The 20,480-nt window shown below is 32.0% G+C and overlaps 2 protein-coding genes across 2 annotated transcripts in view; one reads left to right on the forward strand and one right to left on the reverse strand.

The window, feature by feature from the left end:
* LOC144845548 (peroxisomal multifunctional enzyme type 2-like) overlaps positions 1-20,480 on the reverse strand; it is a 254,730-nt gene that overhangs the window by 53,029 nt on the left and 181,221 nt on the right. The gene's annotated exons all lie outside the window — the stretch shown is intronic.
* Positions 1,049-20,420, forward strand: LOC144845551 (DNA-directed RNA polymerase III subunit RPC3-like). The gene is made up of 10 exons (XM_078702963.1): positions 1,049-2,203; positions 3,655-3,910; positions 4,029-4,211; positions 4,678-4,754; positions 5,254-5,358; positions 6,862-7,035; positions 17,038-17,089; positions 17,311-17,674; positions 18,034-18,183; positions 19,983-20,420. The coding sequence occupies exons 1-10, from the start codon at positions 2,057-2,059 to the stop codon at positions 20,059-20,061; spliced, it is 1,587 nt and encodes a 528-aa protein (XP_078559089.1). The 5' UTR covers positions 1,049-2,056; the 3' UTR covers positions 20,062-20,420.

The raw sequence follows: 20,480 nt of genomic DNA on the forward strand, positions 1-20,480 counted from the left end.
GCCGCTAGTAGTACGCTGTAGTCGGTTGCGTTTGATATCGATTGCGTTGTTACTTTGGTCGCGCTAAATGTCGTATACATTATAATGTTTATCCTACTTATATACATAATTTGTGTTTTAATTTTTATTTTACAGGTTTTAATGGAGTGATGTGCTTTTTAAAAATCATTAAAGAAATATAGTCCCTTGTTTGAAAGTTCTAAAAAGATTATCCCTGATTTATAGTTTAAAATGTTAATTTAATATGATTTGAAAATTAGTTACCAGAGCCACAATTACGAATCTTTCTTCAACCTACGCGTGGATACCAGCTCATTTTTAGGATAATATAATAAATGTATAAATGTGTAGTAGGCCTTCGTATAGATTTACAGTAGTTAAAACAATAACAGTGTTGTAAGACAATGAGTGTTATAGGCTACTTATTGATCATTTTGCATTTATTGACAAGTTATGTGTCTTAATTTTATAATGACTTTTCAAAATGAAGAAAAAAAAAAAAAATTCATCGCCGATATGATTGTTTTACATGCAGGTATTTTAGTAAAATTTAAAACGCTACATTTTGACCATGGAAAAACCATCGTACAGTATCGTGTGCGTGTTTTTTAAAAAGGGGAATCCCCGACGGTCAGCAGAAAGACGTAGCAGCTGTGAGGAAACAGATACCAGAAGGCGCAGCTCCGATTGGTTTATATGCCTAATAAATATCCTCATATCGGGTGTATATTTAATTTTAAATTAAACAAGACAGTGAAGAGGCACGGAATAATACGTACACGGACGTACGACGAATACACACACGCACGTCATCATTTACGACATATAGTGGTAATATGATGCAATTTTATATAATGATGGGATTGCCTTTCCAGGCTTAGAATCAATGTTCATTGTAATACTATGTATATAATAGTAAACTGAATGTTTATAAATAAATTGTTTTACGTAATTTGTTGCATATAAAATAAAAGACACAGACGCAGCCTACGTTTCCTATAAAATATTTTTTCACATTTAAATAATTATAATACTATAATCTTAAACTATGTTTACAAATTGTCATTTTTTTAAGGCACACATCTTTCTCATCATACTGACCTGTAAAATAAAAACAAAAATCAATTATTAATATAGGCCTAATAATAATAATAAATATTCATCGACCAAAGTAAAAATAATCTAGATCGTATAACATTATTTTATCGCGACCAAAATTAAACGCGACCGATTTCGAACGCGACTGATATCATCGTAAAACTCCGGCGGGGTTTCCCCATCTTCAGATGGTGCGTTGTAGTGCGACAACGGCGGAGTAATTACGGGGGTTTCCCTCTGGTAAGCTAGCACGTTAGTGCGACCGCGGAGTGATTAGTCGGGGTTTCCTCTCTGATGATGGGGGTGCGTGCCGATCGTGTAACCTGAGACTACATGGCGGGGCTTCCCCTTTTATGCATACACGTTCCGTGTTATTTTGTGTATCATTGCGACATTTTACGCACTTGTAAACTATTTTTTAACGTTTTGGGGCGACTTTGCGATAGGGCGACTTTGTGATGGGGCGACTTTGCGATGGGGCGACTTTGCGTTGGGGCGACTTTGCGATGGGGCGACTTTGCGATGGGGCGACTGTGTCGGGGCGACTTTGTTTTGGGGCGACTTTGCGATGGGGCGACTGTGTAAGGGGCGACTTTGTATGGGGCGACTTTGCGATGGGGCGACTTGACTAGCATCCAACAAGACAACCCATATCATCAGCCAGCCTACGATCTTTCATACAATTTTTAATAGGAACGCTTATCGAGCCGCCAAATTTACATTCTAGACTAGATCCGCCTACACAGAGCTCTATAAGTCTTACTATAAATTAAATTAACCTAGGCCTAGGGCCTAGCCATAACCTTTACTTATTACTAAGAGAAGCCTAGGCCAGGCAGGCTACCATAATAGAGGCCTCTCTAGCTAGTAATACTAGGCTAGCCTAGTAGGTAGATCGGGAAAGCATCTAAGCCTAGGCTATCACTAGGCCTACCTAGACCTACACTACTCCTGTCTGATGTCTGTAACTCAGTGTAAATTGGGTTCTCTACTCATCAAAGATCATTATGGAGAGGTTGTTGAGAAAGTATGCACTTACTTAGTCGAACATGGTGCTAGGGCTCTCAGGGTGCTAGCAAAAGAGGCTGGACTTCAACTGGAACAGGTATGTTTGCCGAAAAAGTTTTTAGTAAATATATCATTGAGATTTGAATTTAATAAAATAAAAAACTCTAGGGCCTAGGCCTATATTTATTTTGTACTTGGAAAAGTGACTGCTGATATATTTATCGTGAAAAAGAGATGAGTTAAAAGTTTCAAAGAGACGTACCATTTAAAACCTTGAAAAGAAGTCCATGGGCATGGGCTTCTTTTAGTAGGGTGGGCTTCTTTTCGAGATGGGCTTCTTTTCTAGATGACTTGAAAACTAAAGAGGTATGCTTCTTTAAAATTAATGCTGTAAATTTTGTGTAGAGTTCGCTTGCTTCGCTCGTAATATATCCCGTATTGCCTGTTTGATGTTTCTACGCGCGCGTTACTTATGTATTGTATTTTTATCATTGAGCGCATGCGTAGTTGTGATTTCAACCATCGAATATGAACCCGTATTCGACGGTCCATAAAAAAAGGTAATCGTAATCTTCGAAAGCTCCCTATTGTTGTGATAGCTAGAGGTCAAAATGGATGAAAATGAAGGTCGTCGATTTCAACACTGTATATATTTTTTTTCCTTCTTTGTCCCTTGTCCAATTGCTTATATGTGTACACTAAGACTATAGATAAAATCGTTGCACCCTACTTGTTTGAACAAGTAGAGTGTAACTGATATTATTTGTATGTGTTTATATATCTAACAGTACCCACACTCACAGTAAGAAATTTGCGATTCAAATGGCGACCAAAAATGCTTATACGTATTTACAGTATTGTCAAAGTATTGCAATGCTATATCTAAAGGTTTTAAGTTTATCCCCCAAGGGCCCATAAATTTACCTACTTGTGTTTATACCAAATAATTATACTGGGAGACTAAGAGATTGGAATGTTCCGTTCATCGCAAATCAATACAGTTGTATAAACATATATTAAATCTATCAAAATCGTCCTGTCTTCAACATTATGATGCTGTATTCAAGCTGTTCAACCGGTTTTCAGCTATTTATTAAACAATTATTGTAGAAGGAGATAGGTAATGCGAAGCATCCTCGTATTATTGTGTACAGGTTTTTTTTCAAGATGGACATCCATTAGACAGTGTATACCACGATCGGAAAACACCCCTATTTGGGGAAAATCGTTGAACCTAATTTTTTTTTTAATGGTCAATAACTTATTATCAAACTCAATTTATTTAGTAAACAGGGTTACATCAGGTTGTTAAAATCAGTACCGAAAGTACGAACCAATTTTATATACCATCGCGTAAACATTCTAGAACTTAAGTAACGCGCAATTTACCGAATTTGCTAACTACATTAATAGGAGAGGTCTTGATCAAGATGGGCTTCTTTTCAAGATTACTTTTGCATACCAAAGAAGGGAGATTCTTTTAAAGATGGGTTTCTTTTCGAAGTAAGATTTGCAAAATCTCCCAATTTATGTAACTTTCTTTTCTAGGTTAAGAAAGCATTGACAGTCCTTATACAACTTGGCCATGTTGAGTATGGTTGCCACAAACGCGGATTTGTAGAATACTCAGCTAGACTTGATCGAATACTATTACACACACGGTATCCAAGCTACATTTACTGTGCAAAGTCTTTGTATGGTGATGCTGGTGAATTGATCATCGAGGAGCTGTTGCAGAATGGACACATGCTGATGAGTGAAGTTGTCTCTAAAGTATGGCAGAGGCTTATGGAGGTTGTTGAACGTATGTACATACTACATGTGGTCGGTTTTTTCATCTTTGCTAGGATTACCCAACCTTAAACATTTTGCTATTCTTGCAGTTATTAGTATTTGAAACTATTAAATTGATATTTTATCAGAGAATAAATTTGTAGAAGAGGGGACAGTACGACAAAAATGTGTTGACCTGATCAGCACACATTTCCTTCAGCGAGCCCCAGCAGTTACCAATAACAGTGAGCTGAAGGAAGGCAGTGCAACCCCAACGCTGACTGTTCCAGAAGAAGAAATGTACAAAATACCTAAAGGAATGGCTCCAGATAGTAAGAAAATAGATTGTTTTCTCAATAAAAATACTAGTATAAGTACTGTTTATTGTTGACAATTATTGCAACCAAAATGATAATAGTCTAATACCCTCACTAACTGTACACTCAAAAGTGGAAAAGGGGTATTAAATTATATGTTTTTAACGATTGTATGGTGGCGCTCTTCTCCATAGCCTCTTATTGCATTGTATTGGGAGAGCACCTTTGTTGTGAGTGAGTTTTGTTACAATATACAATATTTATTGTTCAGGAGGGTTTTAAGGGGCTGTTTATATAGAGAGGTGTTTATTTGGGGAAGTCGTTTATTTTTTTTGGGTGTAATTTGGTAACATGTATAATCAAATAAATACTCCTATATAAAAAAATACAACAAAATTGATATAAAAAAATGATAAAATACAGTAAAAATTGTATCAAAATGCTTGGTAAATTGTAGATCATTGTGAATTGTATTTTTTAGGTAAAATTAATATAAGAAAGAGAAAACTATCAGAAACTGGTGCAGATGAGAATCCGTTAAAAAAGAAAAAAACAGAGGTACCAATTTAATTATGAATTCAAATTTTTACCGTAGTTCCAAAATTTGGTGGTGAGACTACAGTATGCCCAGAGATTCCACTATGTATGAGCAGAAAGGACGATCGTTCTGCAAAGTGACATTGAATAATATGTATATTCTGGTGTAAAAATTAGACTTTACTCTTGAAAGCATTCAAATGGAAGGGATGGGTTACAACCAGGTTCATGGTCATATCTTGTGATTGTGGCTTAGCACAAGATATGTTTTCTGTTGATTGTTTAGCGCTTAGAGGCATCATTTTGCGCTATATTAAATTGAACTTTGTTACATTTTTTACCAATGTCTAGTCTAAATAAAATAAAAATTACTTTTTCTTTACTCAAATTTGTTTTAAAACAAAAAAAAAACTCGGCCTAGTTAATAACTGTCCAAATGTCAAAAAGTATACCCTGGAACCTACTTGGGGAGATACAATAACAAGATATAATTGTGTATTTTATTTTGTTTAAATTTTAGCCAGCTATTGACGAAGGAATTTATTGGTGTGTGAACTTTGACAGGTTTCATCAATATATGCGTGATCAGGTGATTGTTGCTGCTATTAAAAGACGAGTTGATGAGGTAAACTAATGAATGACAATAATTTTAGGTTTTTTTGTTTAATTATGTTTAATAATTTATTCATCTTTCATGCCTTTCCATTTAGTTCCAAAAAGGAAACCTCCACATACATTATGTGTACAGATCCAGATCGCTAACTAGCTAACTGTTACGCCCGTATTCTTAAACCGGACTTTAGTTGTTGTAGTTCGAAGTTCGACTTGAAAAGGTCGTAGTTCGAGCTATTCAAATTCGATTAAAAAACAAAGTAGTCGAAGTTTGCAGTTCGACTTAATGAAGTCAAGCTTTTAGTCGAGTTGCACACGTCTGGGTAACAAACGCTATACATTGGCCAATGACAAGAGAGTATTTGAGGAGCAGACGAAATTTTGCGCATTGATATCACTTTTTACGCATCAGGACTATATACATGAAAAATAATTTTAATCGTTAATTATTAGAACAAGATCAGTATTAATTTAACAGTGAAGTACTTTTGATTAACAACAAACAAAATCCATGGCGGTACGGTAACTTTCATATTTTCTAGGCCTCCAACAAGGTATGATCGCGACGAACCACGCACTTCATAGCGTGACAAGAAAGCACTAGGCCCCCTAAACATTCCATCTGCTGGTGAATTTCCGCATCCCATTGTCGCTATGGCGTGAGGTAGTTCAAGTCGGACTTGTGCGAAGAAAATAATGTAATTTGTATACGGTTGTAAATAAAGATGATTTTCATTATTATAACATATACCAATGTATATTTAATTAAGCTAATATAAAAATAGATATTTCATTCTTCAATATCTGGCCAATATAACAACTCAATGACTGTTACATTTTTCATAAACATCGTTTAAAAACCATTTAGTCGACCATTTAGCCTGCCCCCTCCAGGACTAAAAAAATCGATCAAAATCTGTCTCGATTTAGTCAAGGTTGGCCTGAATTAGTCGGCGATTTAGTTGAAGTTTGGTTTATGAATTAAAATGACGTCATTTTTAAAGTTTTAGCTCGAACTACGACTAAAGTCCTTTTTAAGAATACGGGCGTTAGCCTAACCGATCACAGCCTGCACGAGAACGCCTTATCCGATCCAGCTTGATCGGCTTTCCAGATGCCGAACGCTAACGGTTAGAGATTTGACCTTGTTTCATCCAATTTGCTTCTATTATTCCTTTGGTGTCATATCAGTGTCGCTAGGTTAATTTTTCATGTGTGAAGAAGGCTAACAAGCTGACATTCACACATTTCTGTGTGAAGTGCTTTTACTTTAATAAGCACTAGGCCTACATACATCTATATTATAGTTTTTTTCCTTTTTTTCTTTTTGTCAATCAATATAAAATAATAAAAAAATGGTTTTGTTTGTGTTAAGGCTGCACACAAGCATAAGATTTAAATGTAAAAAAAGATATGAATTTGTCATTACCAAATTCATAGGGACATTAGCTATTCACCAAACTAAATGAACTCTGGTCCTGTCAAATAATAAGTTGCAAATAATGTTACCACTTAGAATGCAGCAATGATTGTTCAGACAATGTTGAGAATAAGTGAAGTGACAACCAGTTGTCTAGCAGATGTTACCAACCCAGTTGCAACCAATGAAATTTTGGAAGCTTTACCTAAAGAACCAGCTATAGACCAGAGTACATTGAATCAGTACCTCAAAATACTAGTAGAAGATCAGGTGAGTAGTTCATGACATCAGAGTGCGAGTTTGAGTAGTTTTTAAACAAAGAGTGAAATTTTAGTATTAAACATAAACACCAGTTTTTTTCCGCTGTGTGTTATTGTGAGATTTCAGGTTTTAATAGTATACATGACATCAGGTTTCAAATACTATACATGATTTCAGGTTTCATATTATACATGATTTCAGGTTTCATACTATACATGGTTTCAGATTTCATATTATACATGATTTCAGGTTTCATACTATACATGATTTCAGGTTTCAATACTATACATGATATCAAGTTTCAATACTATACATGATTTCAGCTTTCATATTATACATGATTTCAGGTTTCAATACTATACATGATATCACGTTTCAATACTATACATGATTGCAGGTTTCATACTATATATGATTGCAGGTTTCATATTATACATGATTTCAGGTTCCAATACTATACATGATATCAAGTTTCAATACTATACATGATTTCAGGTTTCAGTACTATATGATTTCAGGTTTCTTCACTATACATGATTTTAGGTTTCAATACTATACATGATTTCAGGTTTCAATACTATACATGATTTCAGGTTTCATACTATACATGATTTCATACTATACATGATTTCAGGTTTCAATACTATACATGATATTAAGTTTCAATACTATACATGATTTCAGCTTTCATATTATACATTATTTATTATTATTTATTCTTTCTTTTGACTGGATTGCATTTTCAGTAACGCAGTACTGCTTTCCAAAATGGTCCAGTTATAAGTTTAAAAGTAAATAAAAATTATAACATAAATACACAGTAGGCCTAATTTAAAAGATATATACAGAACAGTTAAAAACAAATAAAATATAAAAAATTAAATATAAAAAAATGTAAGATCACTTGGATGACATAAGAGTTGCTATATTTTTGAGTTTATAAATATGTTTCCCAGTTACTTTTGTTCTAGTTTCAGTTGGTAAAAGATTCCATTCTTTTGTTGCTCTGTATTTGAAGGTTCTTTTACCTTGAGCATTTTTCCAATTTGGTGTAATTAATGTTTTACAACTTTGGCTACGGGTGCATTTGGGGTGGAGGGAGTCATTAAACTTAAACATTGAGGATAAATATGATGGTGAATGGCCATTAATGCATTTGAAAGTTGTAAGTAGTAGATGTTCCCTCCATCTTTCATTTAGTGTAACCCAATTAAGTGTTTTAAAAATATCGTTTATAAATCGGTGTATATATATCTGCGGATAGCAGAACTCTACCTAATCTATTGAATAATATTTGAAGTGTATTTAAAGTTTCTTTTGTACAATTAGTCCATACAGCACTACAATAGTCAAACAATGGCATTACAAGAGAATTTGCCAGCATAATAGTTGTATGAGATGGCAAGTAGTATTTCACACGCCGTATTACCCCTATTCGTTTAGAAACTTTTGATGATACACTATTTATTTGATCCTTCCATGTCAATTTAGGATCAAATATAACACCTAAATACTTAAATGATTCCACTCTTTCAATGTTAGTTCCATTATCATCAAGTGAAATATTTTGGAAGTTATTTAATAAGTGACTAGTACCAAATACCATAAGTTTAGTTTTTTTAACATTCAAAGTCAATCTGTTGTTATCTAACCATTTTGATATTTTACAAAAATTTGAGTTTAGATTGTTTTGCAGAGTTATAGGATTTGAGGAGCTACATAATAGAGTGGTATCATCAGCGTACATAACACATTTACAATCAACAGCATCAGGAAGAGAATTTACATATATAATAAATAACAAAGGACCTAAAATAGAGCCCTGTGGAATTCCAATGTCAATTTCTCTTAAATCAGAAATTGAACTATTTACATTAATAAGTAAGTAAACCAATTTAGGGCATCATTACATATACCAATTTCCTTAAGTTTAGCAATACTTGTGATTAACAGTATCAAAAGCTTTTTTTAAATCTAAAAATATTGCAGCAGTTACATTACCATCATTATAATTATTTAGAATATAGTCAGATACATCTAAAAGTGTTGTATTTGTGGAATGTTTCTTTCTAAAACCAGATTGTGATGGGTTTAAAATATTATTATTTGTTAAAAACTTATATACTTGATTGTGCACAGCACGTTCAATAATCTTAGATACAATTGGTAAGACAGAAATTGGGCGGTAATTATTTACATCAGATTTGTCACCTTCTTTAAAAATAGGGGTCACCTTTGCAATTTTCCAATCAGATGGAAAAGTTGACGTGAACAAAGAACAATTACATATATATGCGAGAGTTTCACATACAACAGGAGCAGCTAACTTTAATAATTTACAATTTATACCATCAAGACCAGAGGCCTTATTGTTAGAAATGTTATTAATTTCATTAAAAACATATTCTGGTGTAATTATATCAAATTTAAAAGTATTCTGATTTACAGCATTATTTATGTCATTATGGTTAGTAGGAGATATAGTAAGTTTTTCAGAAAGTGATTTACCAATTGAAGAAAAGTGTTTATTAAATTGGTTTGCAGTGTCTTTATCACTTGTAGTTTGCTCATTATTCTTATTTGTAACACTATTTATGCAAGATTTGTTTTTAGGAATTAATTTATGGATTGTATCCCAAAGTTTTTTAGGATTATTAGAATTTTCTTTTATAGAATCTGTACAGTAGCTTTTTTTAAGAGTTTTACTTAAATTGTTAATTTTATTTAGCTTTTTCCCAATCACCAGCATTGTTTGTTTTGTGTGCTTTAGCATAGTAGTAGTCTCTGTCTTTTGTTAAGGTTATATAATCACTTGTGATCCACCCAGGAAGTGAACCTTTTATTTTCTTTGTTCTTACAGGAGCATGTTTATTACATGCATTATCAAATAGCTTTTTCCATGTTGACCATGCAGTATCTACATCATAGCTATGCATAACTTGGTTCCAATCTGTGTTTTTAATGGTATTAATAAATTCATTGTCATTACATTTTTTAAATGAACGTGTTTTAATAATTTTAGGTGGAACCTTAACTTTTTTATTTTTTCGGATTAGGTAAATTAGTGAATGGTCACTTAATCCAAGACTATGAACTCCAGCAATTGAAATATTTTGGTTGGAAACAAATAATAAATCTATTATGGTTTTTCTTGTGTTAGTTACTCTGGTGAAATCTTTGATTAGTTGTATTAGATTACTATGTTTAGCGATTTTGTTAATTTTATCAGCATTACACTTTTTAGCTATATTAACATTGAAATCACCAAGTATCACTACATCCTTATAAAGCATAGTACAATTTTGAAACATGGTATCTAATTTACATAAATATTCAGATGTGGCACTTGGAGGTCTGTATATCGTACCAAGAAGGATAGGTTTAGTGTGTGGTAAGTTTATCTCAATCCAGAGTGCTTCCACATCATCTTCTCTTAAGGTACTTAATTCTTTAAATACTATTCCAGATTTAATATAACATAAAATACCACCACCTAATTTATAGTTTGATCTATCTAATCTACATATATCATAACCATCTATAGTGACTTCCATGTTATCAATATTACAATTTAGCCAAGTTTCAGAAAGGCATAGAATATCCACATCATTAATGTGAAGGAAGACTTTTAGGTGATCAACTTTATTCCTAAGACATTGAATGTTCAAATGAACGATCTTAAAACCCCTTTTGAGTAAACAATTGTGATCAATATAACTTCCTTCACTGAATGAGAGTTCTGATAAAGTTGCCTTAAAGAAGCATGCATCACACCACCAAGTGTTAACCTTAAAAGAACTAGGAATTTTGCAACAATTTAGATGGCAAACCAAAGTGCAGTTGCTACATGAAATACTTTTTTTGTGCAGTATAATATTTTTTAGACAGATTCCACATTGACTTACTTTATTTCTTTTAACATCTTTTTTAACATCATAATTTATATGGTTGCACTTTTCACTATTGTTTGCAGTTATATCATTATTACAATTCTTATTTAATTTTTCTTTGTTTAAATCAAATTTAATATTAGTTGAAAAAGAAGAATCTAGTTCATATTTGGTATCTTCGGCTTCATTTGCTTCGCCTTCATCTCAGTAGACAGTTTTTTTGCAAAATTTAGCTTTATGCCCATTCATGTTGCAGTTCCAGCAGGTAACAGGGCTACGATGACGACAGGCATGACTGACATGACCAGGTTCGTTGCAGTAGTAACATACGTTAGTGGCAGCGGCAGGACTCATTCGATTTACACTGCTCCTAGAATAATTGAGTATGGGTTTAATAGCATGAATACTACGAAGTAGTGCTGTAGTTCCCCTGATGTTAAGGTGCAGTCCATGTTTTGTGAAGTTACTTGGAGAGCTTAGGTGCGTTGCATGGTCAATAAATTGTTGTTTGTAGACAGTTTTTAGCATCTTATTGGCAATTTTCACTTGTTCGTTAGCCTTTGGATCATCAAAGCGTTGGCACATAGCTGAAATGTAGACATTTCCGGTTATCTTCTGCTCTAGCAAAGTCACGAGTGCATCAACATCATCTTCGAATTTCTCCAGGGAAAAGTTATCCCCACTGCAATCATTCGTTCCAACATGAATAATAGCATCTTTTACCTTCAGATCTGTTTCGTTGAGTTTATTGCAGACTTTGTTGATCGTTGCTCCTCTCATGGTCCTCACTTTAGTTTCTAGGAGACCATTGGTCTTTATATGTTTTAGCATTGAATCACCGATTAGTAGAGTTTTGCATTCAATTGATTATTTGGTGTGTACGTCTGAAATAACTGATGTATTAGGGTTTCAATACTATACATGATATCAAGTTTCAATACTATACATGATTTCAGGTTTCATATTATACATGATTTCAGGTTTCATACTATACATGATTTCAGATTTCATATTATACATGATTGCAGGTTTCATACTATACATGATTGCAGGTTTCTTACTATACATGATTTCAGGTTTCATACTATACATGATATCGGGTTTCTTTACTATACATGATTGCAGGTTTCATACTATACATGATTTCAGGTTTCATACTATACATGATTTCAGGTTTCTTTACTATACATGATTTCGGGTTTCATACTATACATGATTTCAGGTTTCAATACTATACATGATTTCAGGTTTTAATACTATACATTATTTCAGGTTTCAATACTATACATTGATTTCAGGTTTCAATACTATACATGATTTTAGGTTTCAATACTATACATGATTTAAGGTTTCAATACTATACATTATTTCAGGTTTCAATACTATACATGATTTCAGGTTTCATACTATACATGATTTCAGGTTTCAATACTATACATGATTTTAGGTTTCAATACTATACATTATTTCAGGTTTCAATACTATACATGATTTCAGGTTTCATACTATACATGATTTCAGGTTTCAATACTATACATGATTTTAGGTTTCAATACTATACATTATTTCAGGTTTTATGCTATACATGATTTCAGGTTTCATACTATACATGATTTCAGGTTTCTTTACTATACATGATTTCAGGTTTCTTTACTATACATGATTTCAGGTTTCAATACTATACATTATTTCAGGTTTCATGATTTCAGGTTTCATACTATACATGATTTTAGGTTTGAATACTATACATGATTTCAATACTATACATGACATCAGGTTTCAAATACTATACATGACATCAGGTTTCAAATACTATACATGATATCAGGTTTCAATACTATACATGATTTCAGGTTTCATACTATACATGATTTCATACTATACATGACTTCAGGTTTCAATACTACACATGATATCAGGTTTCAGTACTATATGATTTCAGGTTTCTTCACTATACATGATTTTAGGTTTCAATACTATACATGATTTCAGGTTTCAATACTATACATGATTTCAGGTTTCAATACTATACATGATTTCAGGTTTCATACTATACATGATTTCATACTATACATGACTTCAGGTTTCAATACTATACATGATTTCATGTTTCATACTATACATGATTTCAGGTTTCATACTATACATGATTTCAGGTTTCATATTATACATGATTTCAGGTTTCATACTATACATGATTTCAGGTTTCAATACTATACATGATATCAAGTTTCAATACTATACATGATTTCAGGTTTCATACTATACATGATTTCAGGTTTCAATACTATACATGATTTCAGGTTCAATACTATACATGACATCAGGTTTCAATACTATACATGATATCGGGTTTCAATACTATACATGATTTCAGGTTTCAATACTATACATGATATCGGGTTTCTTTACCATACATGATTTCGGGTTTCATACTATACATGATTTCAGGTTTCAATACTATACATTATTTCAGGTTTCAATACTATACATGATTTCAGGTTGCATACTATACATGATTGAAGGTTTCAATACTATACATGATTTTAGGTTTCAATACTATACATGATTTCAGGTTTTATGCTATACATGATTTCAAGTTTCTTTATTATACATGATTTCAGGTTTCATACTATACATGATTTCAGGTTTCAATACTATACATAATATCAGGTTTCAATATTATACATAATATCAGGTTTCAATACTATACATGATTTCAGGTTTCTTTACTATACATGACCTTAATGTTTCATACTATACATGATTTCAGGTTTCAATACTATACATAATATCAGGTTTCAATATTATACATAATATCAGGTTTCAATACTATACATGATTTCAGGTTTCTTTACTATACATGACCTTAATGTTTCATACTATACATGATTTCAGGTTTCAATACTATACATTATTTCAGGTTTTAATACTATACATGATTTCAGGTTTACACTATACATGATATCAGGTTTCAATACTATACATGATTTATAGGTTTCATACTATACATGATTTCAGGTTTCAATACTATACATGATTTCAGGTTTCAATACTATACATGATTTCAGGTTTCAATACTATACATGATTTCAGGTTTCATACTATACATGATTTCAGGTTTCATACTATACATGATTTCAGGTTTCATTCTATACATGATTTCAAGTTTCTTTATTATACATGATTTCAGGTTTCTTTACTATACATGATTTCAGGTTTCTTTACTATACATGATATCAGGTTTCAATACTATACATTATTTCAGGTTTCATGATTTAAAGTTTCATACTATACATGATTTCAAGTTTCATACTATACATGATTTCAAGTTTCATACTATACATGATTTTAGGTTTCAATACTATACATGATATCAGGTTTTAATACTATACATTATTTCAGGTTTCAATACTATACATTGATTTCAGGTTTCAATACTATACATGATTTTAGGTTTCAATACTATACATGATTTAAGGTTTCAATACTATACATTATTTCAGGTTTCAATACTATACATGATTTCAGGTTTCATACTATACATGATTTCAGGTTTCAATACTATACATTATTTCAGGTTTCAATACTATACATGATTTCAGGTTTCAATACTATACATGATTTCAGGTTTCAATACTATACATGATTTCAGGTTTCAATACTATACATGATTTTAGGTTTCAATACTATACATTATTTCAGGTTTTATGCTATACATGATTTCAGGTTTCATACTATACATGATTTCAGGTTTCTTTACTATACATGATTTCAGGTTTCTTTACTATACATGATTTCAGGTTTCAATACTATACATTATTTCAGGTTTCATGATTTCAGGTTTCATACTATACATGATTTTAGGTTTGAATACTATACATGATTTCAATACTATACATGACATCAGGTTTCAAATACTATACATGACATCAGGTTTCAAATACTATACATGATATCAGGTTTCAATACTATACATGATTTCAGGTTTCATACTATACATGATTTCATACTATACATGACTTCAGGTTTCAATACTACACATGATATCAGGTTTCAGTACTATATGATTTCAGGTTTCTTCACTATACATGATTTTAGGTTTCAATACTATACATGATTTCAGGTTTCAATACTATACATGATTTCAGGTTTCAATACTATACATGATTTCAGGTTTCATACTATACATGATTTCATACTATACATGACTTCAGGTTTCAATACTATACATGATTTCATGTTTCATACTATACATGATTTCAGGTTTCATACTATACATGATTTCAGGTTTCATATTATACATGATTTCAGGTTTCATACTATACATGATTTCAGGTTTCAATACTATACATGATATCAAGTTTCAATACTATACATGATTTCAGGTTTCATACTATACATGATTTTAGGTTTCAATACTATACATGATTTCAGGTTCAATACTATACATGACATCAGGTTTCAATACTATACATGATATCGGGTTTCAATACTATACATGATTTCAGGTTTCAATACTATACATGATATCGGGTTTCTTTACCATACATGATTTCAGGTTTCATACTATACATGATTTCAGGTTTCAATACTATACATTATTTCAGGTTTCAATACTATACATGATTTCAGGTTTCAATACTATACATGATTTCAGGTTTTATGCTATACATGATTTCAAGTTTCTTTATTATACATGATTTCAGGTTTCATACTATACATGATTTCAGGTTTCAATACTATACATAATATCAGGTTTCAATATTATACATAATATCAGGTTTCAATACTATACATGATTTCAGGTTTCTTTACTATACATGACCTTAATGTTTCATACTATACATGATTTCAGGTTTCAATACTATACATAATATCAGGTTTCAATATTATACATAATATCAGGTTTCAATACTATACATAATATCAGGTTTCAATATTATACATAATATCAGGTTTCAATACTATACATGATTTCAGGTTTCTTTACTATACATGACCTTAATGTTTCATACTATACATGATTTCAGGTTTCAATACTATACATTATTTCAGGTTTTAATACTATACATGATTTCAGGTTTACACTATACATGATATCAGGTTTCAATACTATACATGATTTCAGGTTTCAATACTATACATGATTTCAGGTTTCATACTATACATGATTTATAGGTTTCATACTATACATGATTTCAGGTTTCAATACTATACATGATTTCAGGTTTCAATACTATACATGATTTCAGGTTTCAATACTATACATGATTTCAGGTTTCATACTATACATGATTTCAGGTTTCAATACTATACATGATTTCAGGTTTCATACTATACATGATTTATAGGTTTCATACTATACATGATTTCAGGTTTCAATACTATACATGATTTCAGGTTTCAATACTATACATGATTTCAGGTTTCAATACTATACATGATTTCAGGTTTCATACTATACATGATTTCAGGTTTCATACTATACATGATTTATAGGTTTCATACTATACATGATTTCAGGTTTCAATACTATACATGATTTCAGGTTTCAATACTATACATGATTTCAAGTTTCTTTATTATACATGATTTCAGGTTTCTTTACTATACATGATTTCAGGTTTCTTTACTATACATGATATCAGGTTTCAATACTATACATTATTTCAGGTTTCATGATTTAAAGTTTCATACTATACATGATTTCAAGTTTCATACTATACATGATTTTAGGTTTCATACTATACATGATTTTAGGTTTCAATACTATACATGATATCAGGTTTCAATACTATACAGGATTTAAGGTTTCATACTATACATGATTTCAGGTTTCTTACTATACATGATTTCAGGTTTCATACTATACATGATTTTAGGTTTCATACTATACATGATTTCAGGTTTCAATACTATACACGATTTCAAGTTTCATACTATATATTGATTTGCAGATAATGGACAACACGGCCATATACATGGCTGCAGTCGCATGCTCAAGTTAGTTTTTACCGACCGACCTACCGACTGACATAGTGAGCCGTAGAGATAAACAATAGACAATGCATAACCTATAAGAAATAAAATGCAAAATTATGAATGTTTTTCTTTTCAGACTGAGTTTGTATCAAAGTACAGTACATCTGGTGGAGGGATGTATGTTGTCAGTATCCTTAGATAATTAAATTAAAGGTCTAACTTTTAAAGCCAAATTTCTCGAACAACTATAGTATAGGTACTTTAAATCAATACACGAATCAATGACTGGACAGAGGCTTGGAAATTAGAAGATTTGCTTTTTAATTTAACATAACACATAAATTTAAAATGTCAGTTTATCTCAACGTGTATTTCTAGTTAATTTTCATGTTAACTTCATGCCTGATAGATATTTATAAGGCTGTTAAGGAACTCTGTATAGCCAGTCTAGGATCTACAGTACAAGAAAGGTTTGGCCAGAAAAGTTACAGAATATTTAAGTTGCTACTGACAAAGAAATATTTAGAACAGAAACAGATTGAGGATTTTGCTCTAATACCTGCAAAAGAAGCCAAGGAAATGCTATACAAAATGTTTGCAGAGCAGCTTATTTCAGTGCAAGAGATTCCACGCACACCAGATCATGCACCATCTCGCACGTTCTTCCTATTCAATGTGAATGCTGACCAAGTGTGTCGCAATATTCTGGAACGATCATACAAATCTATTGTGAATCTATTCTTGAGACGCAATCATGAAACTCAAAATAACAAGTAAGTTTTATAAATACAGAACATATTTTAAAGTTGAATTGACAATAGTGAGCATTCGCATCGCGAAGGTAGACGAAAGGAGACGGTAATTTATACGTAAGATTAATCTGTGCATGCGTGTAAAGCCAAGTATAAACAGTTCCATTCATTATCGCGACTGTATTGGGTTGATTTACTGTATGACAAAGAGGCTTACCGCCACCTCAAAAGCGAAAAGCAGGATGGAAGACACTTTATACAACCATCACCATGTTAATGTACCGTCTCCTTTCGTATACTGTCCCAATAAATGTGAAACCTCACTAATGTATTTATCATATCTTGAGCACTAAAGGAACAGATTTTAATTTTGTTATCAGACGTGTAATTGAGAAATCTCAACGTGTGGAGGCAATTGCAGCATCTTTACAAAGCGCTGGAGCTGATGATGCACAGACTGCAGAAATAGAGGATATGATTACACCAGCAGAAGCTGCACAACTCAAACGTTACAAGGACAACATCTCTAAGTATGCCATACAATAGTATATAATTTAATTATTTTTGTCGAACTACAGTACCATCCAGAAATCATCTATCCTTGTACACGTACTGTCCATGGAAAATATTCGGATCAGCTACTTCCTGCTAAAAGTTGGAACTCACGGTACAGCGTGCTCTACCGATCGTCGAAAATTTGTTGAACAAATGATCATGGAGCTAGATCATTATGTAAAACTTGACACGCCCGTTTATTCATAAAACAAAAGATTCCAACTCTGTTATTTGACGAAAATAATCAGGGTTTTTTTAGGCTAGGCGTTGTCAGTTTGTAAAACATTTTTTTACAGTAAAGAAAATACATTTTATGCAGCCTAAAAAGAAAGTTAAAATGTAAATATGTCTTCACTTTATCTTCGATTTATTTATAGTAGTTATATATATTTTTTTGGAATTAATAGAAATATTGTAGTATTAAAGTACGACTATGGTATGTACATAACATACAAAAAAGGCAATATAAAAGTGACTCCATTCAGGCCACCTAGAGAATGTAGCCAAGTGAATCCCACATGTTAAAAGCCATGTTTCATAACCCACGGATTGCACTACAGCAGACAGACGTGATGAAAAAAACGGTTCCTGAAATGCAACATTCTAGATTGATAATAGTAATCCAGTCCGGCAATTTAGACCTACACTGTTTAAAATATATTTAAATATTTCTTATAAACATAGGGTTCAATGCGGAGCTATACGTTCATGGTCACATAGTTGATGTTAGGCCAAAAGTGCATCATATCAGTGTGTTCAATGATTTAAAAACTTAAATTGAATTACCTTGTCTGATATTTTGTAAATTCTGCCATTATTAAGTGAAATTTAAAGATTGTGCATGATTATCAGAATAAAAAAAATAGTCATAGTCAGCAGGACTTTTTGTTAATGGTTGGCCACTGACCGTAACAGCACCTTTGGCCAACCATAACATGAATTTAAGCTCCATGAAACCATACTAATATATTATTACATATTCTAAACAATGTAGGCATATAGCTGGACTTGATACAATCATCTAGAATGTTAAATTTTAGGAAAGTGTTTATCATGTATGCATGCTGTGGCGAAAAAAAAAGGAATCTGGTTTATGGTTATAAGAAACGAACAGCCGATTTTGAGACATGATGTACATACATAGCAGGCCTACGTGAATATTTCTGCAGTATTACACGATATTGATACCACACACCTCATCAAACTAATACCATTTTTTATTGAAATTTGTGTAGCAAAACCGACATTCTATCACAAGTGAAATGTTTTAGCCTTCCGAAATTTTTTTTTTGTACCTAGGTCAAATGCTAAAAAAAAGTGCAATTCAGTAACCAAAAAGTCAACCTGTACGTATACAGGCTTCGCGTTCTGGGACAGTAAATCAATGAATATCAAACAGATTTTTAAACAAATAACACACATAGTTATTGTTTTGTAATAATGACAGACCTTGGCCCTTTTGTCTTGTTGATGAACATCCTTCCAGAGATTCAAAGTAAAAGCCCATAGACAGTTCACTAGAAAAATGAATTACTCAATGCTGTAACTGTTTGTGAATGTCGCTTGTCATATTGTTACCTAAATAACCATGTGTTGTCCGAATTTCGTCCACGGAAAAACTATGTGGGTATGGTACAACTGTCCTGGATGGTACTGTAGTGAAGCTAGAGCTTAAGTCTGCTTCTGGTGAAGATTAGTGTCATAATCCCAGTAAAAATATGATATATATATAGCTTTTTATTGACAAAAAGTTTGTTTTGTTTTTTTCTTTTAGATTGGAAAAGTCTGAGATTCAAGTAGACGAGGCTATCTTTATTTTAAAATTGTACTTAGAATATAGCAAAAGCCGTTGAAGAACTAAAAAAAAAACAGTAATTTTGGCAAACACATAATTTGCACTCAATATAACTTGTAAGTTTATTGATGACAACTTGACAAAAATAAATAACAACACAAGTATTTTATTTGCATTCAATTGTATTTTTGGTCCGATATAGCAAGCAACAGACACACAAAAAATAAAGTATTCACACTGCATTACAACTTATTATTGGGTTAGAGGCAAAGATAATATAAACACACTGTTTCACATACCATTAAAAGATATATTGTCCCCCTGAAAAAATAATTAACATTTTGTTTGTTGAATACTGTATGCCATTTTAATGTCACATATACTTTATTCACTTTGACCAAAAATTGGATTGAAAAAGAAGAATACAGTATTTACCTGAAATTTTTAAAGCAAAAAATAGTCACACAATTGGCTGCA

This window comes from Antedon bifida, chromosome 6 (genome assembly GCF_963402885.1).
Source record: "Antedon bifida chromosome 6, ecAntBifi1.1, whole genome shotgun sequence".
NCBI lineage: Eukaryota > Metazoa > Echinodermata > Crinoidea > Comatulida > Antedonidae > Antedon > Antedon bifida.

Coding starts and splice junctions, on each gene's coding strand:
- LOC144845551 (XM_078702963.1), top strand. CDS start 2,057: ATGTCTGTAACTCAGTGTAAATTGGGTTCTCTACTCATCAAAGATCAT. Junction 2,204..3,654: donor CTGGACTTCAACTGGAACAG/GTATGTTTGCCG, acceptor TTTCTTTTCTAG/GTTAAGAAAGCATTGACAGT. Junction 5,359..6,861: donor TTAAAAGACGAGTTGATGAG/GTAAACTAATGA, acceptor GTTACCACTTAG/AATGCAGCAATGATTGTTCA.